The following is a 23971-nucleotide window of genomic DNA, read 5'->3' as shown; positions in this document are numbered from 1 at the left end:
AATATGTTCATATTCGTAGTTTGAATAATTAATTTGACAGACAGCATTCGCTGATGTTGACCAAGCTAGCGCCAACATAACCAGAGCTGCCAACTCTCACGCATTCACCGTGAGACACTTTTCACACGCTCTCAAGCCACACATCAATTTTCTCACGCACAGAAAAATCGCGAAGCAAAGAGGACACGGAGACCGACAGACTAGACAGAGCAGGTTAGTTATGATATAAAAAAATCTCAGCTCTCAGATTCTGTCAATTTTATTACGTTTTGGCGCTTGTAAATGTTACACGACAGATCCATAGCGCACGTGAACCGATCATCTCTACTAATAGCAGAGAATGTCTAATAGGAAGAGAATTGGCACTCTCTGCTTACTTCCGGTTTCTGGACTGGCTGCAGTAACACGTCTCTGTCCATGCGGGGGCGCTCGCAGGCGAGTGCAGAATGAATGGAGGTCTATGGCGAAAAACCCTCAAAATCCACTTTTCTCAGGATATAATTTTTTGTCTAGTAATTTGAATGTTGTATTCGAAAGGAGATGCAAAGAAATTACACATTGCTGGGTGTTAGATTTTTTAGAGTCACTTATTTGGTTTAAAAAGTCTTTTAAAATGTCAATGACGTCAGAATGCTAGCGTGTTATGGGCAACAACAACTCAACCTGTAAGAAATCGAAAAGAAATAAGTACTCGTTCATTCAACTTTCGACCTATAACCCATGTTGAACTTGCAAAACCTACAATAAAATCTGAGATTTCTCAACGGCAATCGGGTGAAAGAGACACATTTAGCCGTCTAGCCCCATAGACTCCCATTCAGTCTGCACTCGCCCGCGATCACCTCCAGTGGAATTCTAATGGAACTGCAACCAAGATCGATACAATGGGGCTAATAGGAAGTGCCAAGGCTCTCCGTAGACGGGCTCTGCTAATAGTAAAAAAACACGAACACTGTTGAAAGATACAGTAGGCTACGACTTACCAAAATGTATTCCTCATACATAATATCGACCAATCAGTGTTTTTTATCAGCGTGAAGAGGTCAATAACATAGCTGGAGAACAATTATGTCAGATTTACCTCAGGAAAGCCATTTAATAAACATAATATAGGTCACGTAGTTGGCAAGAAAAAAAGAGATATAGAGATTGTGCTATATATGTGTACTATATTACAATACTATATTTATGTACGTTATATATACGTTTATCGAACAGCCTTCGATACATTTCTATGTTATAACTTCCCGAAAAAACTACACAAACATATAAAACAAACTTCTAACGAAATACTAACAGCATCTTACTTACCAATCCAAAAGAAATGTTGCAAGTTCGGAGTCGAACCTCATTTCTTTCATGTCCATTAGTTGTCTGGTTCTGCTCCTTTTTTTATCAGATTTTATTTGAATGTAGTAGTGGGCTGTACTTTCCACACGATTGACATCAGGTTCAAGTACGCCCACAAGCCATGCGAGTTATTCGTGTATTGCATGTTTGGCTGGTGGTTATGTTGCCCGCATACCGCCTCCCATGGCCGAAACTGGTATTACGACACCTGTCGGGCCGTGGCTAGTAATGCTGATGCTAATTCAGGTTGATATCTCTGCAGCACTATAACTTGTCATTTTTTTAATGACATCATCGCCCTTATTTCTTCTCATTCTTTTGATGCGTGTAGCTCATTTTTTGGATATTTTTAACTCAATTCTGACACATGGCACCTTTAATGTAGGAGGTGAGGCGAGAGGTTTGGGGGAAACGACACATATCGACACAGCTTTCAGTTGTTTTAATCTTTCATTTATTTTATGTTACACTGGTCCATAAAATACTAATTATACAAAATGATTTATTATATTTATTTGACTCTAAGTACATTCTAGCAGGTGAAATTCATTCATTCCTTCACAGGTTTTCATAAACAGAATCAAATACTTCTTCTTGGGCTTTGCAGTGCTGAAAGAGAACACAGCAATAGAAACTGTTGGTATTCTAAAACAACACTAAAATTTTAATTATGACAAATTTTCTTTTTGATTAAGGGAGACATAATGTTTAATTCCCGTATCCCCCCTCCCTCCCCCCTTTTAATGCTGTATTGTTATTAATAATATGTGCTTTGTGGTTTAATTGTGTGTCTGAGTTTGTAAGCATTTATGTTTTAAGTGTATGTCATGAAGTACCTTCAGTGCATGATTCTATCCTCAAGAAATGTTTATATAATCAAGACTACATTTAACTTTACAACCATTTTTTTTATTTTATGTAGACCTACATGTAATATAATTAATAATAATTTAACATAGGCCATTATTACAGGTCATGGAATGTTGCACAATTGTCCCCTATTAAACAAACCTTTTTATCTGATTTTGTCTTTCTTGTGTTTTCTTCATGCATCATAATCTCTGGATTCAATGTATCATAAATGGAGCTTGATCTGTATTGTAGCGCCTGTTGGAAGGGAGTATAAGGTGATGCATAAAACTTAGCCCTTATTAAGCCTAAAATTCTTACTAAAACCAATTCCCAATAAATTCCAAATATTGAGGCAAAGAAAAGGAAATCTCACTGTGTAGAGTGATGCAGATGCAGCATTCTCATCCAACATCACATCATCACTTTCCTCGGGCCTCTGCTCTGCTACTACATTTTTGTCATCTCTACAAGGAGGTTGATCCTAAAAAAAGAGGCAAAACTACAGCTGAAACTAACAGTAACACATGTGGTTTTCCGGATTGTACACGTCTTCCCTTCTCTGCTCATAACAGCACTATCTTGCAATCAAAGCAACTCTGGAATTACACATCTTGCATAATAAAACAAAGATAATCTTTTCTGAACTGACAGACAGAATACTGTCTAGTTAACAGTCCATATCTATAACCTCAGATGCATCAAAGTATTGAATAAAGTATACACAATTTAAAAATAGGTTGTATTATTACAGTATGTGCTATACATGTATGGCCAAGTCAGTGTTACCTTGTAGCTCTTTAATATGCAAAGTGAGCCGGCAACACTGAAGATGAGAAGCATTCCTGAGAAAGCCATCATTGTGATGATGTCATTTTCTAACTCCTCATCTGGCTCCTGATAACCTTTATCTGGAGAACAGAGAGTTAGGGTGGGACATGGGAGAGAAGCAAAAAAGGAGAAATGTTGTTTTTCTTTTGCTGAAAGGGACAGTTTCAGTCTAGCATGTCACATGGCTGAACTCACAGGCTTCTTTCGCTGTCATCATTTTTTATGAATCCATAATGATCCTCTTTATTCATCAGTCAAGCCTATCTATTGGCTCACAAGCCACACATTTATCAAATGAAAGGTTTTGAAGTAAAAACCACTATCAAGATTCATACATATTTTAATAGTGTTTAAGTTGTGCCTGAGAGATTAGCAAAAGGCACCCGTGCATTTCATTCATAGCGCACATAAAACGTAAGACCAATCCTGGATGATCAATGATCTGCAGACTCACCTCTCACTTGAACCACCCAATGCACTTCCGAATTGTCCCCAGGTTTTCCCAATGTATTACGAAAAACGTAATTGCCAGACACGGAGCTGTTGTGCATTTTGATATGTGCTGTCACCGACGTTCTTTTGTCAAGAAATTCACTTTTAAGATCTTTATTCCAAATTCTCCTGTTCTGGGTGTTGTAGCATTGAATGCTCAAGCTGAGGTTTGCTGGAATTACCACTGACAGGTTGAAGTAAAGCTTGTCTCCTGCTAGTGCCACTCTGGTTCTGTTGCTCAACATAGAGATTTTAGATTTGGCTGGAGGGACAGAGGAAAGATCATGGTGTTATTGAACCATCTGTGCTCTCATGATATGTTCATAACTTTCTAATTCGTTTTGAGAGAGTGTGGGTGAGAAATCCAGCAATACAATAACGAAAATGAAATGAAACACACTGCAATAACACATAAATAATGGTCAACTATACCTTGAGTTTCCTGCCAACAGCACAGTATTACGATCCAACACAGCACAGCATACATCTTTATATGTGCAAAATGTACATGTCCTTTCATTTAAAAAAAAACCAAAAAAAAAAACCAAATGAATCCACCTTTTCTTTCTTTGTGTTGTTTCATCAAACTCAGATATCACCATCCAGCACAAAGTTTGCAAAAGAAGTGGTAAAAAATAAAATAAAAAAACCGTAACAACACAGGAAGTTAAGCCATATTACATCAGAGTGGAAGTTCACATAACATCGTGAAGTACAATCTCATGAAAACCTCAGTAGCCTAAACACTTCCTTCCTCACACCACAAGCTCAATTTCTTAATTTTTTCCTTTCTCAACTTTCTTAAATTTGTGAACATAACAGAACTGTTGTTCTTTGGTTGGTATATTAAAAACGTAGCAATACTTAAGTCTGTATATAAACAGTTTTAAAAACAAAGTTTCAACACCTTGTCTTTGACCACCAGGTGGCAGCAGAAGAGCACGTGATTCGAGATTGCGAGAGAGCGCCTGACTCACATCAAATAAAAGAGGACTTCCAAAATCATCAAAAATGAATTACGTAATGATTACATCACTGTCACTGAAATACACATCATTAGCGCCAGGGCAGATAAATCAAAAACAGCAGTAGCGAATCGTCAAATAAAGTTTTCCCACCGTTTAGTATAACTTTAACGTATATATATAAAATAGCCTATCTGATACAAAATAGATAACAGGCAGATGATAATGTCTATAAGTGTTTATAAGTGAAAACGTAAAAAGCCAACAACATTAAACTAAATTTAAGCCATCAAGACTGCACAAGCACCTCAAATACTCCATGATAAAGATAAAAAGACTGAGATAGAGAGATAAATGAGGAGCAAGGAGAAGAAAAGAGCAAGGTATTCAGTTAGAGGTGACAAATTGCCTTATTTAATGAGAAACAGGTGCATGTGTGTCTTGTGACTGCTGAGCTGAAGTAAAGGAATACTTACAAACTCATATAAGCCAGGCAAAACTGACCTCACATACCAGAGGGAGAGGAAGAGCGAAACAAGAGCACAACAAATATAACATCTGGATACCAGGGAATCAAAATATTTCATGTCCCATAATCTTTTTTCATTTTTTTCTTTCTGGAGTCATTATGAGAGTCAAACACAAGGCATTAAACAGAACAGGTTCATTCCAGGCTACTTTTGAGAAATAAAAAAAGGAAGTTGATTTTGAATGATAAATGTGTATATTTATTCTGCTGCAGTTCCTGGATATAAATGGCATAACAACCTAGTTTTTATCTTGATTTTGAGGTTGGTAACAATTGTTTTATGACTGAAAATAGTCGTCTTGTATTGAATTCAAAAGTACAATCAAGGTAAATGGTATTACCTTTGGCACATATTTTTATTACAAGTCTGGACATTTTGTTATCCAGGTTTAAAAGACATTTATTGAAGTGGAAGACAAAGATTCACCAACTGTAACCATGGAAATAATACAGAGAGAAGTGAAGAGTGAATTATGAATGCAGTGTTTTTAATAAAAGAACATTCCAACTGAAAGCCACATGCAAGTTCATGCAATTTTTGCTCAGCAGTGTTAAAGAGCCTTTTGATTGAATAACAGAAATCATGTGAAACTACCTGATTTCTCTCTCTCTCTCTCTCTCTCTCTCTCTCTCTCTCTCTCTCTGTAGATTTGTCTATTCTTGTGAGAAAATGTCCTCACACATAGAATCAAACATGTTAAAAACTGACAGATGAGTTATCATCTGAAGTGGTTATCACTATTTGAAATGCACATAAATCAGCTAAATCGTGTTTTGCTTTAAAATGCCAATAGGTTTCTGTAAGGGTTTGGTTTAGAGGTTGGGTATAGCATTATTATTATAATGTCTGTGAAAGGTTTGTCTATGAAAGGTATTTACTAGGTTGTGTGTGTGTGTGTGTGTGTCACTATAAATGAAAAAAGGGCAAATGATCAGATAGAGAAAACAAAATAAATCTACAGAAAAGGTGCACATCTGGAAAGGGTGATATTTTGGGAAGGAGTGAGAAGGCAGAGGCCAACAGATGGATGGGGGGGGGGGGGGGGGGGTAGAAAGAAAAAAAGAAGGGAGGGGATAAGATAGAGGAGAGAGAGAGAGACAGAGTTGAATGTACACAAGTTCTTATGCAGGGCAGAAATAAGTTTAAGTGTCTCTGACTGTCAATAGATTTCAACACGGCATTCAGAAAGAAGAAGTGGACAGGACAGTGATATTACAGCAGAGGAGAGGAGGACAAAAAAAGAGAGAGAAAAGCCACATCTCGTTCCCTGAAAAAGTAAGTAACTTTAAGTGGAATTAAAACCATTGAAAGCATGTGTTCTATAATATTGCACTTAAGTGGTATCTGTGTCCTGCAGTTTTACTATTCCGCTATTCCGCCCCTCTCTGCTGGATATATCCTTCATATCTTGCAACTGGGACAGTCTAGAACTCATAAAGCATCAAAACGCAAGTTTAAGAAATCAATGTTTAGGATGTATTAATGTCTGTTGTAAGTGTTTGATTGATACCCATGTTATATAAGTCAGCTCCTTCTCTCTGAATTTGAGAGACTGCATGATTTGAAGAAAAAATAAATGTGTGAAATGGGTTCAAACTGACAGAAGTGTCCTGATCGAACATTAATCCTGTGATTTTCGGATTCTTGAGCACATCCAGATCTCTGCTACGCCACGACGTCATGGAGCCATTTTAAGAAATGCCTCTTTTCTGACTCACTCTACAAAGTCAATTACTATGATCTCCAAGTTCAATATTATGCAAAGCTCTCTCTCCCTTCTGGACTCCCTCTCACTGCAGTTTCTCTTTGCTTTACTGCAGCATTTCTCTGCAATGTGATTGTTTTAGTCTAATGATCATGTTGATTGTGCGTTCTCACAGTTATCTTACCTCAGAGAGCTCTCTGTGCCTCAGTCATTGAGCCTTGTGGCTCAATGCAGCACAAAGGAGATTTTTTTTTTTCAAATAAAACTAATTGAGTTTGCTATCAGTTAGGCCAGTCACAAGACAATCAGCCCGTCATCCATCTCCCCTCTGTGTTCCTGAATGAACTAGTCATTCATTTAAATAGACTGGAAATACCCAACACTTGAGTGATTCTTCTTTGGAGGTGAAGGGCATGAGGCCACGGAAATAAAGCATGAAACTAATAGAATAAAGTCAATTTATAAAAATAAATAAATAAAAATAGCTACAAATTTAAAATAGTTTTACTATAATTAAAGGGATAGTTCACCCAAAAATGAAAATGCTGTCATCATTTACTCTTCCTCAAGTTGTTCCAAACCTGTATGACTTTCTTTCTTCTGCTAAACACAAAAGAAGATATTTTAAAGAAGGTTGGTAATTAAACAGTTGCTGGTCCCCATTGACTTCCATAGTATTTTTTCTTCCTACTATGGAAGTCAATGGGGTCCATCAGTCGTTTGGTTACCGACTTTCTTCAAAATATCTTCTTTTGTGTTCAGCAGAAGAAAGAAAGTCATACAGGTTTGGAACAACTTGAGGAAGAGTAAATGATGACAGCATTTTCATTTTTGGGTGAACTATCCCTTTAATTAAATATTATTTCAACAGATTAAGTGAAAATGATTACTTTGTTGTGTGATTTTATACTATAGAAATGGTAATATAAAAATAAATAAATAAATATAAAAATAAATAAATAAATACAAAATAAATAAATAAACACATTTGTGCCTCGAAAACCTTAATATTAAATATTAAATAATATTTAAAAAATAATAATAAAAAAAGAGTGTCCTAAGGAGAAATTGACAACGAATACAATGAGTAATCGTATAAAAATACAGGCCTCTGCACTATTTTCCACAGAATCATTGGACGCTAAGACACTTCTGGCTGTTTGTCCTGGAAAAAACAAAGTGCTTTCCCATGTGCCAGATGTATTGGCAGGGTAAAGGTTTAAATCTCTTGCCTTACATTGGGAGTTTTCTTAGTACTTGTTTAATTGTTTGCTATTCCTCCTTGCCTCTCCTTGACATCTCAGCCACTTCTTCACCATGACTGTTCCCACGGCAAAGAAGATACTGATGGTGCCTATGGTGGCCATGGCGTTTTTGTCTTCATGCTTTGGGATGAGCAACGAAGTGGATTATGGGAATTGGAACTACAGAGAAGGAGGTAAAACAGATAAATAATATGTATTGGTTTTATATATAGAATGGATTTAAGAATGATACATTTTGTTAAACTTAGTTGAGACTACTTATTCTTATTTTTATATCAATTTAGCCTTATATTTCATAATAAGCGTGCAAGTGGTGTAGTGGTTAAATTCTGAGGATATCTGCTTAAATTTGTGTTTAATTCTGAGGGAATATTCTGTGATGCGTCCATTTCACAAACAATCAAATCATTGTGTTGGTCAGTCTGGACTCAGCTGCAACACCTTTGTTTAGATTTACAGTTTCATGGAGCTAATATCTAATTTTCAATTCAAGTCACATTGCTGACCACCAAATAACTCATACCCTTATCAGTCAGCCTGGCTAAAACACAAACAGACATCTCCTAATTCCACCCTTTGAAGTTAAAGCCCTGTAGTCCGGTGCAAGAAACCTGATTAAACCTATTCTGAAGTATCAGACAGCCTCTTGTCATGTGGTCGCCTGCCTTATTAAAGACTAACCTCATTGTCTTTGCCATCACGGCAGCGGAGAATGTGAACGTGGCTAACATACGCAGCGTGACTCGAGTTTTGGACGCCTGGGGCAAACGCATATTCAAAGATATCAAGACCCTCTTACACTCACAACCCAATGCCCTTCTGCCAGACTACTCCAGGTAACACATTGTACTTCCTGATACCTGTACAAATTCATTGCAAAGACTTTTTACTATGGTGTTGAAGTACAAAGCAATTAGTGTTAACCAACCACCAATATGTTATAACATGCATTTCTTACGACACTTATCTGTAACAAGTAAGCCTATCTCTCTTTGCTATGTTCACTAAAGCTTTCTTGTTTTGCCCACTTTCATTTAAAGTTTTTTTGCACATGAAAGCTGCTTGTTGGACGGTTTTATATAAACAAGAAAAATGCAGCGTCCTTTGGGGTTTGTTATCCTGAAGTCGGCAGTTTAAGAGACTCACTCCCTTAGCCTAAGGAGATTGTTTTCATGAAGCTCATTCTAAGCTACAAGCATTGAAACAGCACTTAAAATGGCAGAAAAAGATTTTTCAGGCACACATGCTGTCTAAATGACTGTATTGCATGTACATGAAATAATGGCTCTTGTAATTCAGACTGAGACTGTTGAAGCTGATCTCTTTTATTTGATCAACTGTTTAGTATCCGACTAGTGCCAATTACCAGATCAAGCTAATAATACACAAAGCATGTGAAGCTAGAAGCACCAATAACAAACACCTAAACTACTTAACTAGCTAAAAAATTAATACTAACAAATTAAGTCCCGATGAAAAAGGTTTACAAGACATTTACCGCCAATTAAATGCTGGAGCTATAAGGGCTTTGGAGACTCTGAATTTTTCTAGTGAAAAGAAGTAGACTTTATTGTATTTGAAATATATTCCCTTTTTCAGTAGTACATTGCAAATATACTTACAAAACGTTTACTATCTTTAAATATATTAAAAGTATATTAGCATCATGCTATATTAGCATCAAACCTTACCTATTTTCACAATGCAACTTTTAACTTTATACTACTTTATATTTTCTAAAAATACATTTTAGAAAAAATATACTTGAAGTGAAAATTCTGTTTATTTTTTAAAAGTGTATTTATTTGCACTTTATTAAAAATATATTTTAGGTATATTTTAACTATGTGCTGGAAATTATCATTGTAACAATGCAATGAAAGTATACTTTCAACATACATTATAGTATACAATAGTATTTTGTACAAAGTATAGCTAAGTTTTATTTGTCTATTAATGTGCATTTGTTATTGAAGACAAAGTGTGCAATTTGTAGTAGTCGGTGCCGATAGCCTCATGGGCAAGTGCGCCGTTGTGCTTCGGGAGACCCAAGTTCGAGTCCTGGCTTGTGGACCTTTCCAGATAAATACACTTAAAGTTGTGCTTTACTATAATTTAATTACAACTAAAATATACTTAGTACAAAATTAGTTGTTTCAAAATAGCACACTTCAAGTTAACTAATCATTAACACACTTTAGTGTGTTAGCACAAATTAGTCTGGCTGCAAGTATACTTAGCATATTTTTTTTCACCAGGGCATGCCTGCTATAACTTGCTATTGCAAGCCGCTCCAAAAATTGCCTACCCTATCTTTAATCCTTAAATGCATGTATGTTTCGCCAATCATTACATATTGGGGTCAAGAGATCCGGATCTATATCTAACATGGATGGATCTGTCAAACTCTCCTGATATCAGAGTAACAATTACAGAACAAGAAAATAGAGCATATTTCGATACCTTTTGGAGCTTGGAAGGGTTCAGTTTGAGCAGATGTTTTATACCATCACCACTGTCCTCCTCAGAGCTCATTTCCCAGTGCATTCAGCATCTGGCTCATGTTCACGATCTCGAACATATTCTCAAGATTCTGTCAGACATTGCACTTATTCAGTCATAAAAGACTCAATTATTATTGTGCAGAAAAAAATATACTTACACAGTTACACACCTCGGGTCGTTAGCGACCCTTCACAATTTTTAAAAAATTTTTTTGTTGTTTGTTATATTGTTTATAATGAATTGATTGAGGAATACTACGAATATTCAATGTCTAACTTTTAAAAAAAAAATGAATGAGGAGGAGGGTAGTGAATGACGTCCCGGGTCACAAAAGACCCGAAGTAGGCTATTCGTTTAAGGGTTATCTTGACACAGCGTTTAAAAAAGCGGTGCTTGTGAGAAAAACAGTGCGGTTGAAAAGCATCAGGATGCAGCACAATGAATAAATAGGCCTATAAGTATCACGTAAAAAAATTAAAAAGCATAAAGGAACTAATAACACAATGACTGGATGGCAGGATTTTGGATGCATTTGAGGATAAGTAGCCTATCCCTTATGAAAATTAAGCATGGTTTTGCTACTCTAAGTATAGTTTAACCATGCTATTTGTAGTAAAACTGTGGTTATACAAATGGTAATCAATCCACCAAAAACATGGTTACTACACTTAGGCTACTATAATAAAACCATGGTTAATTTTGGTAAGGGATGGCAGACGCCAGAAGAGAGATTAGCATTAGGCCTAGTCTAGCTGTGAAAATGCTATAGACCAGATGAGCCACCGAGCGAAAAGGCTGTTTTCTTTTTGTTGTTGTTCGTGAAGCAGCAGGATCGGACAGTTGTCATAATGTGGTGTACAAAGGACTCGTCATCCTCTGGCACTGAGCGTTTTAACACACCTGGAGGCAGTAGCGCTGTGACCTTTTTGTGAGGCAGGTCTTGGCTAGAAGGACCAGAAGCTCAGCCTTGTCATTTTAAACTACGTCCTGTTAATGTATGTTCTTTGACTTACTGACCCCATATATAGTGCACTAAAATGAATGTAAAAATCTCCTTATTCACATCAATAACGCATAATTGACACAACATTCCCATCTTAACACTCCTAGGTCTCACTTGGTACATTGATCCAGAGTTGAGTGTTGTAGTTGAGGGCTTATATGAAATATGAAAATATTAATTAATATGTCCTTATATGAAAAAAATGATTTGTTTCATGCCATTTAAGTATATTTTTTAAATTGCAGTATAAATCTGCCAAACCCTTACGGAAGAAGCACAGAAGAACGATTATACACTATTTCTCTCTCTCGTACAGATGTTGCACACAAACACACTCACTCTCACACATTCCAGTCCTGTCTCACACTCTTCTTTCTCACAGGGTTCGTCCTCTCTCGGAGTCCCTAAATGATCTCTTCAGAGAAGTCTCCCACTTACAGAGGCGCATCACAGATCTTAACAATCGCCTAGCAACCCTGGAACCCTTCCTCCGTCATCATGGTTACCGAGAGGAGGGTGAGGAAGGAGGGGACGGCAAGGGACCGGCTCCTCAGAGTGTGAAAGGAATGGGACAGAGTCAAACAAAGTATTCACGACGGTACATGGTTCGAGTAGTCCATCCTATGAACAGGGTGGTGAGAACCAGACGAGTGAAAGTGTTCAAAAATCAAAACGGAAGGGTCAAAGCGAGCGAAAGTGAGAGGTAGAGGGCGGTAAAAGATTATAATCAAACATTAATGTTATTCAAGAAATATCCTTTATACTGGAAATAGAACAATTCACATATTAGACATGTTAGTATACTAGCGTGCATACATCATCTTTTGTCTGTACTCCTTCATGTTCAGGTCTCGAAGGTGAGATTAAAGTTCCTTGGCAAAAAAACTAATTTTGGGAATGTGGATTGTGGAAAACTTTCCCAGCAGGATAATGAAAAAACAAAAAGAAACATTGAGAGTAAAAACAGACACTCTAGCTTTTTCCAAACAAAGCTACAGCTATACTATCAGCTATTGTTTTCTGTGGGGAATCTTTATGGAAGCTTTGCTATACAGAGCCATTTGTGTGACAGGAATAAAAAAAAAAAAAATTTTCATGATTGATTACTTGTGTTTAACTTGTGCAAAATTCACTTTTATATTGTTTTTGAACAAATTTATGTGTCTGCAGTGTGTGCTCTTTACACAACAACCCAATTGTGGTAAAAATCCATCCACCCCATTTGTAATTTTCCCCATAAATCTGAAACAGTGTCTCAAAATGAGCCGCTCAGGAACGTGCTCCAATGTGATGTCACATGCTGAGGCCCTGCCCACAACTGCTGTCGGAATCTGCCTTATTAGCATAAACACTGCCCTGAGTGAGCTGTAGAGTCCGCCATGTTTATCTCCTTGCCAGAGCATTTAAAGGTCCCGTTCTTCGTGATCCCATGTTTCAAACTTTAGTTAGTGTGTAATGTTGCTGTTAGAGCATAAATAATATCTGTAAAATTATAAAGCTCAAAGTTCAATGCCAAGCGAGATATTTTATTTAACAGAAGTCGCCTACATCGAACGGCCTGTTTGGACTACATCCCTCTACTTCCTTCTTTAATGACGTCACTAGAACAGTTTTTGGACTAACCTCCGCCCACAGGAATGCTCCCTCAACTCTACCGAAATTCATTTATGTACTTGCGCACTTCTTATAACTTACTGTGTTTACTCAGCTCTTACAGTGATTTTCTGAAGTAAAACTGACGCTTCATCTTTTGTGTGATGTACAATAAACTTTATTAAACTCATCAGTATATGTTTGATCATCATTCAGACAGCAGACTTGTAGGCTATTAATAAATAATGGATACATACAAGCAGATGATAAATACGTTATAATAACCGTAATTAAAGGAGCCGTATGTAAGATTGGTAGATAGGTGGAGGGTGGCGCTTCAGGCCAAAACACAAGATGACAACATCAACATCAGTTGAGGGCTGCAACTTAACTTTTTAAATGACAATATCCTGGCCGTACTACTGTTGTCAGTAATATAAGTATTTGAAATGAACATGATTTCTTAATGTCTAGTGACATATCAGGGCCATTTTATGATTAATTGAAATACATTTCTTACATACAGCTCCTTTAAACTACTAAACTATAACTTACCTGTTTCATCTCTATACAGCACTCTGACTCTGTAGGCATTATTGTCCGACTCGAAATGAACACCGTTACTGAGAGTTTCTGATATTATCATCATTCCGTGAGATGAAATTGTCCTGAGAGACTGAGCGCGAGCTCATGAAGCTCCGCCCCCTGGGTCGTCCAGCAGCAGCTTATTTGCATTTAAAGGGCACACACTAAAACAGCGCCTTTTTCTGAGCCCCCAAAAATGACAATTTAAACATGCTGTAAAAAATGATCTGTTGGGTATTTTGAGCTGAAACTTCACATACACACTCTGGGGACATCAGAGACTTGTTTTACATCTTGTGAAAAGGGGCATAATACGGGACCTTTAAAGTTCCTGTGAACCGGAAGTTTCAACCGATTTTATTTCAGTGTTGTGATGTATTTCGAGAGAAACGGAATACTAAATGATAAAAATAGAGGGCGTGGCTCTAGAAAAGCAGGCGTTTCATTCAGACAGCAGAAGAGAAATTAGTATAATACTCACCAGACACACCATCTGACAGCCAGCTTTCTGTGGGCGTGCATCGGTTGTATGCGCTCAGGAAATCAAATATCCGAAGTTTAGACTGATATGGCTTTAAAATGCAAGCAAATAAAAAAACGTACATGATGATGAAGAACTGCAACGTCACATGAGCGTGGCCGTTTGATAGTTGATAGTCAAAACCAATATGTTTTGGTAGTTTTTGGTAGTATCCGGACCAAGGCAAAAGCTGTTGGCTGCGCCCTCTTCTGGAAAGCGCGATGGGGAGCAGAATCTCATTTGCATTTAAAGATACATACACGAAAATATTATGTTTTTCCTTCTGCTCAAAAATGGGATAGAGACACATTCTGGGGACACCTGAGACTTATTACATCTTGTAAAAAGAGGCATAAAAGGTCTAAATACAGGGGCTGATAGACAATATTCGTTGTTGAATATCTCACCTCTCTTTGTTAACGTAGCAAACTATAATAATTTGCAAATAATATCTTTAGTACTTGAGTAAAACAACACAGACCCATTCCTGATTTTTTTTTTTAAATTTATAAAGAAAATAATGATTTGTGCAATTTAGGCTTGGATGGCACAATGCTTAATTGTGAAGAAAGAACAATATAAAATGTCTACAACTGAAACTAGTTTTTAGGATTAGTACGATTAATTTGAACTAGTTTTACCTTGCTGTTGTTTTGTTTTAATTACATAGGCTATTCTGCAGGCACTGTTATATGCATGTATAAAGAGGTAAGTGCAGCATTGTACTGCATAATTTAATTATTCTCATATTACAATCCATGTTCCAACCACCCCATTCAAATGCTTTTCATAAATGATGTCAGCCAGGTGACCTCATTTATCACAGGCTCCCAAATCTTCAATTAAATATGGTTTCCATCTCTATGTATTTATGAAAGCATCCTATTATAAACCACACATTACCCCTGCATATAAAATACATCATTACTAAATATCACACACATATGCACAAAATAAAGAAGTATGCAGCATTACTGAAACAAATCACTAATGACATTAATTCCCTCAAACAATATTTATCTGCATTGAGGAACACAGTTGTTTATAAGCTCACTTTAACCCAACACATGCTTTCTAGAACAGGTTGTGTGGACTGACAGGATCATAGTGGTATAATTTTAACAGCTGGAAATACAAACCATTGCGCGCCACTATACCCCCTTCTTCTGCTGTGCGCAAGACGAATCTGAGTGTTTTGTAACTCCGGCCACATGGTGGCAGTGTTGTGGCGGGTTAGTTCACCGCGTGCCTGTTTGACAGGAGTGAGTGTCTGGTCTGTAGTCAGTGGGTCTGTCTGCGTCCGCTGTTTTTTTGGCCAGCACAGCACAGGACTTAAAAGCATTTACCAAGACATGTCAGTGTGTAGTATGTGGGTATGCTTGCGTGTATTTCTGTGCTGGTGAGGACGTCTGACAGTATATTGGTACGTATGAACGCAAATACGTGAATGTAGGCGGCTACGTCTGTACAGATTTTTTGCTTTGGCAAAACTTTTAGCACCCCTACGTAAACGATTGACTCCCTGTTATCTGACCCTCTCTAAATTAGTTTGAAGGGTTAGACTTGCCACGCCTTAATTACTATTCTGAATCTCTCCATTCACGACCTCCTCTGTGACCATTCCTTAAAGTCACCATATCTAAATTGACAATTCTTATTTTTATTTTTATCATGGATTATTGCATTGTAAATGATTTATCCGTGCAAATCATTTTTAAATTCATGTGCCCTCGTAATCTTTAATCAAAATAACTTCCCTGACATCTCTTCTCTGATGATGTGGTTACTGGCGCGAGGGCGGGACAACCTGTCACTCACATGACATCACAACAGTGGCAAACCAATCAATACCACATGGACAAAATCAAGTCCTGCCCTACATTTGTTCTTGTTCGAAAAGCCGTTTCATTCAAATATACATCACAATAGATAAGAAAAAAACGATTGTAATTTCTGTTTCATGTCAACTTTAAACTAATGCCTTATTAATTACTTTCTGAATATAGTCTCCATTCACGCCTCCCTCTATCCGTGACTCTTCCTTAAACTTCCCTGCTTGCGTTTATTTCTTTTTCTCCCTGTCGCCATGGACACGTGTGGGTGTTGCATATCATCTCTACTTGCTGTTTCTGTGTTATATGTTGTAGCAACCAAACCAAGTCACAGTATACTACACAGATCTTTCTTCTTTTCTCTCTCCCTCTGTCTCTCTCTCTTTCTTTCTCTAAAGGTCCAGTTGCTAGGTAACAGTTAATTGTCAAGAAATAGTTACATGTGTTGCAATGTATTCTGTGATTGGCTGCCTGAAGGAAACGTGTTAGTGAAAGAGAGAGAGAGAGAAAAGGGAATGAAAAAGAGAGTGGGGGAGTGAGACAGGAATAGAAAGAGTAGGTTTGTGAAATATTGAATTGCAAATGGTTTTAAAATAAACAGCTATTGCTTTAAAAATAAACAGCATGTATGACATTCTCATGATTAAAAACAGCTCTTGCACACAGGAATCAATAATCAGAATGATATGTTTGACATGACTCGATAGGTACAGAAAAGAGCGATAAGTACTTTGCTTGCAATTTGTTCATGATGCAGTGAATCAGACGTATCCAGGGCAACAACAGTGGATAATAAGCTCTCGTTCACGTTTCATGTACATTATGTCACGAATCAAACCTAAGCTTGTGTAGAGCACATAAGAAACGAAGGAAAATTTGTCCCACAATTTTCATATTAACAACATGAAAACCAAATGAGATTCATATTTGGAACATGATGATGACACTGAAAAAAAAAAAAGGGAGTGTCACCATTTCCTCTCAGATTCTCGCTGCTGGAAATGTATGGAAAAAGACAGAAGGACTATAAAGCTTGAGATCTCTCCCTTTTATTTTGTTTTTAGTCAACACTGTTTTGTACAAAGAGACAGAAGAATATATCTTAGCACTTTTCACACTGTGTCTGTATTCTCAATAGCTTAAGTATTGTGAAATGTCTCATTAAATTATTATTGTAGCCTTAACACATGTAATCTCTCTCTATACAAAAACAGAAAAAAAGAAACCATTTTTGTCATATTTACAGAATCTGTACAATTGTGATCCATAAGTAAGATTTAAAATAAGTGGTTAAAATACAAGAAAGACAGAATTAAAGACAACGGTGTAAATTTGTGTCTTAAATTCTGGTTCTCGGATGCTATTAGAATGGCACTGTGCTCCTGGTCCAGTGGTCTAATAACTTTTTCCCCTTGAGGCTATAAAAAATCTTCCAGACAAAAATGTATCTCAAACTTCAATATTTTAAATATTTGTCTTCATATATTAAAAGGCTATGGAAAGGGGACATAATTATTTACAGCAGACATAATAGATAACCATTGCACTGTGCTCTGTTTTCTTCTCGCTCTCTCTCTCACACACACACACACACACACACACACACACACAAACACCTGTGCGCACACTTGCCCAGTCTCACACAGAGGTAATCAAGCATATGATTTCAGATACACGTACAATCATATGTGACGTACCTTACTAGGGAGGACTCTAAAATGACAAACCAATAAAATAGAGTCAAACTACTGAAGTCTTCTACCAGTCATCAAGAAAATTTTAGGTAAAATGAGAATGAATAAGAAGAGAAATAAAACACTGTAACGACACAGAACATTGGCTACTGTCCCTCCTGTCCTCTTCCGCCCATCTCCATTGTTTATTCTGCGTCTCACACTAAACCTGTATTTATCAAATGATATTAGCATGCTTTTACAAGGCCACATCTTTAAAATCGAAATGAAATATAAAATTGGAAAGCTTTTCAGGAAGAGCAAAGGCAAATGTCCCTGACACTCGCACACACAATCACACAAAACTTCCTCTACATACTGTAGTATAGGCTACTAATAAAAACTATAGGCTTGACTCTCCAGTACAAACACAGAGATTGACAGGAAATGCAATGGTCTAAGTCTGTCAACACATCTCTTGCTCTTAAAAAATGCCACACTGTTATGAGATATCTTATGAGATATCTTTAAAGGATTTACTAAATAAAAGAAAAAGTAGATCAAGCCTAAAAAAATCTTAAGGGTACTTTAAAAAAAAAAATGGTACCATGCAAAGAAATGTATCGTGAGAGCAAGTGAGAAAATCTTGTGCGACAAAAAAATGGCAAAATTAGCTTTGGACACAAAAATGGTCATCTCCTTACCTAATAGCAATGTTCTGACAAAATCTAGCATTATCACCAAAATTTGGGTTTGCCTGATAATTTCCCTAACGAGGTATTATTCCATACATATCCATTTTTCAAAGATCTTATCAGTTCATTAGAATCAGCACATCTATTGAATCACCCTGAACCTGTATGATGCACAGTTTATCAACATATTGCAAGAACAAGAGCAGGCATGATATCTAAATAGACATAAATGTATGAAAGATATGGCAATAAATAAGTAAAAGACATGCATGCTCGTCTTAAACACAAACTCTCACAAAAAAGACAACTGAGTCAAATAAGAATGGCAAAAGTTAAGATAAAAATTCACAAATTGATAGCTATACATCAAAACCAAATATTATAAATATTGTGCTTAAAGTGGAGATCTGTTTGGCTAACAGTTCATTCACAAAGAAAATGTATAAACAAAATCTGCAATAAACACAACTAACTTCAAGTAAAGGATTTTATCTAAGCTGTGTGGGCCAAAAGTTCAAAAAAAGACAATGTGTTCAGACTGCCCTGTCATGAGTTCATTTGTGGTTTCGAAAATGATGAAAAAAAGTTAATAAATGCTTGCAACGAACCTCACGTTTATCCAATTAAATGAGTTCACTTGTTTATTGATTTATGTATTAGGCAATTTAGCTAAATGATATGTTTGTTTTTGCCTGTGCCCATCCAAAATTCCTGAGATATACCTCTACTTCATATAAGTGGGTATTAAAACTGCAAATTAACTTTAAATGGTTAGGGGAAATAACGGGAGTCATCCCTACCATTATCATGTATTAAGTTGATAAAAAAGGACTGGCGAATATAACGAAAATATCTAGAAAATTTCACTTCTGCTGTACAGATGCAGTAAAGGATTGTATTAGCCTGGACAGTGATAGGGAGGATATAGAAAAATTCTTAATGTTTATCCATACCGATGAGTTTTAACTGATACATTTTGCAGCAAAGTTGGATTGTTAACCTTCACTCTAATTCTTAAAATATCTAACAAATATGGTAAAACATAAATCTGTAGAGTTACATCCTTTCTGTCTATTCACTGTACAAAGTGGAAAAAATGAATATTTACATAACAAAATGCAAGCATTTGCTGATAATCTTGCAAAACCCTACATACTGTGCACTGGTGTCTCCCTAAGGAAAGTACAGATAAGCATATCCAATACTAACTGCATTCTAAGAGGAAACAAATCCATGACACAGTTGTTATTTTACTGTGTGATCAAAGACTTCCTAAGAAATGCGGGACAGTGGAGGAAAAAAATTCAGTTGAGTTTTGTTTCTATATTGTAGATAACATCATACAACTGCAGCTCAGCTATCAGGGAGGATACTATGCACTGTACAATGTTGTGCAAACCTCAAATATCCTACGTTCCTATTATATTATTAGAACTTGTCAGAATGATAATTTAACTGGTTTTCTTTAGAACCAAGTTCTCGATATTAATACTATGAACACATTCAGGCTACTTTACGTCTCCTCACTGCTGGATATTCCATATCAGTGCTTATATCAATAAAAGGAAGGTTCCAGAATAATATGAATCATCCAATGACAAATCTGTGTGCAGTGACCAGAAAGTTACCATGGCAATATGACCTGTAAATCTGGTATTCTGTAAGTCTTGGTAAGGCACATAACGTGCTGTGTATTAAACCAATATTTTTCTAACAAACGAAACATTATAAAATAAGGTGAAAAGAATACATTTCCTTCACAATGATATCTCAAGTACAGCTGAAGTACTTTGCAAATCATGCCTTGTACACACATTTTACAGCACTCCATACTGGTAAAATAAACTTGAATAACCAATAATAAAGAACCTTTATGGAATCCACATTTGTCTACAACTCAATTAACAATCAAATTAGGTCAACTGACAAATCAAATAAGCCTCCCGCAAAGTGGTTTGTTAACCAAGAACTGAAACTACAGTACAAATATATAACAGCATAAAACATCCAGAAACCAAGCCCAAATGGAACATCATAAACATTGTAATAATATATAATAATATTATTATCAAGAACATTATCAATACAATTATTGTAAGTTTTACCCTGTTGTTTAAAAAGATTAACTGATTTCCATCCACAATTGTACAAAGGATTGTACACGGTTGTCTCCATCTGGATCGGCCACTATTTTGATGTTAGGAGCAGGGAAATAGTGGGATATACAAAAAAAAAAACATGAGAATAAAAGAGAGGAATAAACAGGTTTTCCCCTTAATCTCAACTTTTCAACAGTGGGCAGGTCCCCTCTCTATTTACATACGTACGCTTGGCAGCACATGATCCGCTTAACTTAATGAAAGCATGAGTCAGTTCAGTTCCATACACGGTTTCCTCTTCTTCTTTTTGTGGGCATGAAGGTACTAATTACACACTGTCTTTTCAGTTGTCTCTCATTCATCATTCCACATGTCCGTTGGCTTCTTTTCCACATTTCTATCTGCTTCTGACTCCCATCTTCAGACATCAGACTCTATACTGGATAGCTTCTCATAAACATGTCCGTTGCTCGATCCATTAAACGGTCTCTGTCCTTGACCCATTCCTAACCCATCCCTTGCTGACAGCAGCTTGTTGTTGCTAGGTCCTCCACCGTGGTGGTTGCCAAGAGGCCCGCCCAGACATAGCTCCTTGGGGAACCGAGGGGCCACATTGGACATCACCCCAGAAGTTGCGGAAGCAGGCAAATAGGAAGTCACCCCCATGGAGCCCCGGAAGTCAGCCCGACTGTTGTTGAGAAGCTGTTGCTGCTGCTGCTGTTGTGGCGTCTGTTGCTGCTGCGGCTGTGCCTGCTGCTTTTTGATGTAGTATGATTTGGCGCCGTGTAATAGACACTGGTCGTCGCCGAAGGTTGGGATGAATGGGTTCTGGTTCACCTTATCTGGGTAGAGAGATTTAGACAAGGAGTAAGTCCCGACCCCTCGGGTACCGCCCACACCTCCTCCCATCATGCCTCTATCCCTGTCCCTCATGTCTCTCTCACCCACGGAGCGACGGTGCAACCCACCTTCACCCCCACGAAATAAGCTAAATGATGAACCCCCACCCTTCCCTCTGTCCCCAAAATATGTTGTCTCCCGTTCCCCTCCCGCATACTGCTCAAACATCTGGGCGTAGGGGCTTGCGCCCTCCATGTAGCGGTCTTTGTCTTTTAGGCTCACGCTTCGGGGTGGAGGAAGCATTGACGCTCCACCACTGCCTCCAAACCCACCCATCCTGCCCGCCCCTTCCTTCTGCAGCTCTACAAACGTGTCATAAGAGTGCTGCCTGCGCAAAACCTTACCACCTGGGCCAAATTTCCGCCTCTGTACCTGGGTTTGGGCCCCTGTGCCTCCCCCTCCCTTTCCGCTCTCCAAAGGGTGCTTGCCCCCAATTTGATCCAAGAGGAGGTGGTTGTCCTCACTGATGTCATATAAGTTGCCCGGTTTCTTGCACGAATCACACCGCTTGCAGGAGGCGGAACTAGGGCGGCTTGAGATTTGTCCACTCCCTCCACTGGATCCCCCAACTCCCCCAGCAGCTGGATAGGCCCCGGCCCCGCCTCCCCCATGCATGCAAACTGGCTTGCTTCCTCCACTTCCAACCCCTCCACTGTGGCAATTGCGACATTCCCAATCCCCTCCAGCCAACCCTCCCACCCCTCCGACGCCCTTTTCCCAGCATGCATGGCCCTGTTGCCCAGGTGATCCTCCTCCCATTCCACCCTTACAATCTGTCTTCTTGGATTTACCTTTCAGGAAATCTTCAATGGGAACCAAACTAGTGCACGCTCCCCCAGCACCACCGCTACTAACTACTCCACCGCAACCGCCTCCGCCCAGTCCCACTCCTCCACCCATTCCTGGAGCATCACTTAAATCCAAATGTTCCCATGGAGATGCCCCTTCCTTGGCTCGAAACTGATCCACATAGAAGTCCCTCAAATTATCTTTGTCTCTGAATAGATAGGAGGTGCCGTTACCACCTCTCTGGCTCTTGCGCTCCACGGGTGGGGTGGCTGAGCGGTGTGCTTGTGTTGCTGGATGATGGTGGTGATGATGGATAGTGTGGTGGGGGCGTCTCCTGAATCCAAGCTCAATCTCATCCTGCTCACGGCGAGACTTGGCAGAAGCGGGTCTCTTTTTTAGGCTGTCCCTGTACTGCTTGCGCCGTTTGCCGTGCCCTTCGAGGTTTCCGTAGGTCACGGTGTGAGTGGAAATATCAGACACGTCGGATCGAATGTTTCCATCGTCCCCTCCCGATCCCACCCCACCTCCCCCACAGTACCTTTCATGTCCTGCTATAAAACCTGAACTGGATGCCCCACCCTTGAAGGAGAACTTTCCATATAGATCAGGCAGGCCAGACTTGAAGCTTGACTGGGTTGGGTGACCTGCAATCAGGTCAAACTTTTCCCTGTTCCGATGTGTCAGCGACTGCCGTGGCTGGGTGGTGAAGATGGGCGCTACCCCTCCCCCTAAGCTGTCACAATCGTACCCACCCTCCAATGAACTGGCACTCCCTAAGCTACGAGGTCGGTTAGGCAGGGGACCCGACATACCGAGAGCCAGTTCGGATCCCGTGCCCCCATGGTGGTGTAGGTAATGATCCTGGTACAGGTTGCTGTCCTTCAGGTGCAAGTTCCCAAAAGTCCTCTCCACCTCGCTTACATAGTCGCTGAACATGTTGTCCTCTGGCAGGTACGGTGGAGGCTTGCAGTCTGTGTGGCCTACTAGGCTGCGCCGGTGTTCACTGATGTCATAAACGGCTGACTCACGATGGCTGTAGTCCAATGCGCTGAGGGGTGAACCATTGACCCCAGGCACAGAGGTCATGTTTTTGGCAGTACGCAACAAACGGAGAATGTTGGAGTGGGTGTTGTTCATGTTCATGTTCATAGTGGCTGATGGTGAGTTAAGGGCTGATTTGTTCTCTTCAATCTGAACACCATGGATGCAACTGTAGATGCCCTATTGGACAGATAAAATGAGGGAAAGCAAAAACAAAGGAAAAGAGAAGAAGAAACAAACAATGTGGGATTAGATTTGTTTAATGAAAAGTTTAATTAGCAGCAAACATGTTCACAATTCTGATGCAAAGTTCAAGTCAAACCTTAAGTCTTAAATCTTGTAGTTCTATAGTATTTAAGTATTTATGTTTACAAATTAGTTCTGTAATTACTGTTCTGACAGTCATCTTTATGCTGTAGTTTAGTTTCATAAAGCCTGCTGGAGAAAAAAATTATTTTATTTTAAAAACTTATTTCAGGGATTTTCTTTTATCACGTCATGTTTAAAATGAACAGTTTATCCATCACTGTCTTTAAACTTTTGAGATTATAAATACAAGAAGAGAAAAGGGAAAATGAGGGAGTCATAAAGAATTGAATGGAGAGAGAGAAAAACAGAATGGAATTAGTTCAAGAAAGAGAAACAGTAGGGGCGAAAAAGGTTGTGATTGATGATGACATGGTGACAGTGTTGCGGTAACTCTGTGGTTTTGACTGTCTATCAATGTCTTCAATCAATGTGATTAAAAT

The 23971-nt window shown here is 38.3% G+C and overlaps 3 protein-coding genes across 6 annotated transcripts in view; 1 reads left to right on the top strand and 2 right to left on the bottom strand.

The window, feature by feature from the left end:
- Positions 1–1777: 1777 nt before the first annotated feature.
- On the bottom strand, positions 1778–4238 carry nfam1 (NFAT activating protein with ITAM motif 1). Its single transcript, XM_084107116.1, has 6 exons — positions 3955–4238; positions 3485–3784; positions 2989–3110; positions 2576–2683; positions 2362–2457; positions 1778–1959 (listed from the first exon to the last, which is right to left on the bottom strand). The coding sequence occupies exons 1-6, from the start codon at positions 4040–4042 to the stop codon at positions 1909–1911; spliced, it is 765 nt and encodes a 254-aa protein (XP_083963242.1). The 5' UTR covers positions 4043–4238; the 3' UTR covers positions 1778–1908.
- Positions 4239–5990: 1752 nt separating this feature from the next.
- Positions 5991–13368, top strand: LOC311070488 (uncharacterized protein). Of its 2 annotated transcripts, XM_084094368.1 has the most exons (5): positions 6099–6292; positions 7852–7933; positions 8027–8160; positions 8694–8823; positions 11878–13368. In XM_084094368.1, the coding sequence occupies exons 3-5, from the start codon at positions 8040–8042 to the stop codon at positions 12200–12202; spliced, it is 576 nt and encodes a 191-aa protein (XP_083950494.1). In that variant the 5' UTR covers positions 6099–6292; positions 7852–7933; positions 8027–8039; the 3' UTR covers positions 12203–13368. The 2 variants fall into 2 exon arrangements, with proteins under 2 accessions (XP_083950493.1, XP_083950494.1); XM_084094367.1 differs by lacking the exon at positions 7852–7933 and having other exon boundaries at positions 5991–6292; positions 11878–13364.
- Positions 13369–17054: 3686 nt separating this feature from the next.
- The window catches only part of grin2bb (glutamate receptor, ionotropic, N-methyl D-aspartate 2B-b), a 100178-nt gene continuing 93261 nt past the window's right edge, over positions 17055–23971 (bottom strand). Inside the window, exons 15-16 of one of the 3 annotated variants that reach the window (XM_084094337.1) lie at positions 22184–23402; positions 17055–21334 (exon numbers count right to left, since the gene is read on the bottom strand). In XM_084094337.1, coding sequence (XP_083950463.1) covers positions 20913–21334; positions 22184–23402 — 1641 coding nt within the window. In that variant the 3' untranslated portion in view covers positions 17055–20912. Of the gene's footprint in view, positions 23403–23971 lie in introns of all 3 variants that reach the window. The other 2 variants (XM_084094338.1, XM_084094336.1) reach the window with 2 other exon arrangements.

Source organism: Abramis brama (genome assembly GCF_963993115.1).
Source record: "Abramis brama genome assembly, chromosome: 2".
NCBI lineage: Eukaryota > Metazoa > Chordata > Actinopteri > Cypriniformes > Leuciscidae > Abramis > Abramis brama.
The sequence above is the reverse complement of the archived record's forward strand: the minus strand, read 5'-3'. Positions and strand labels throughout refer to the sequence as shown.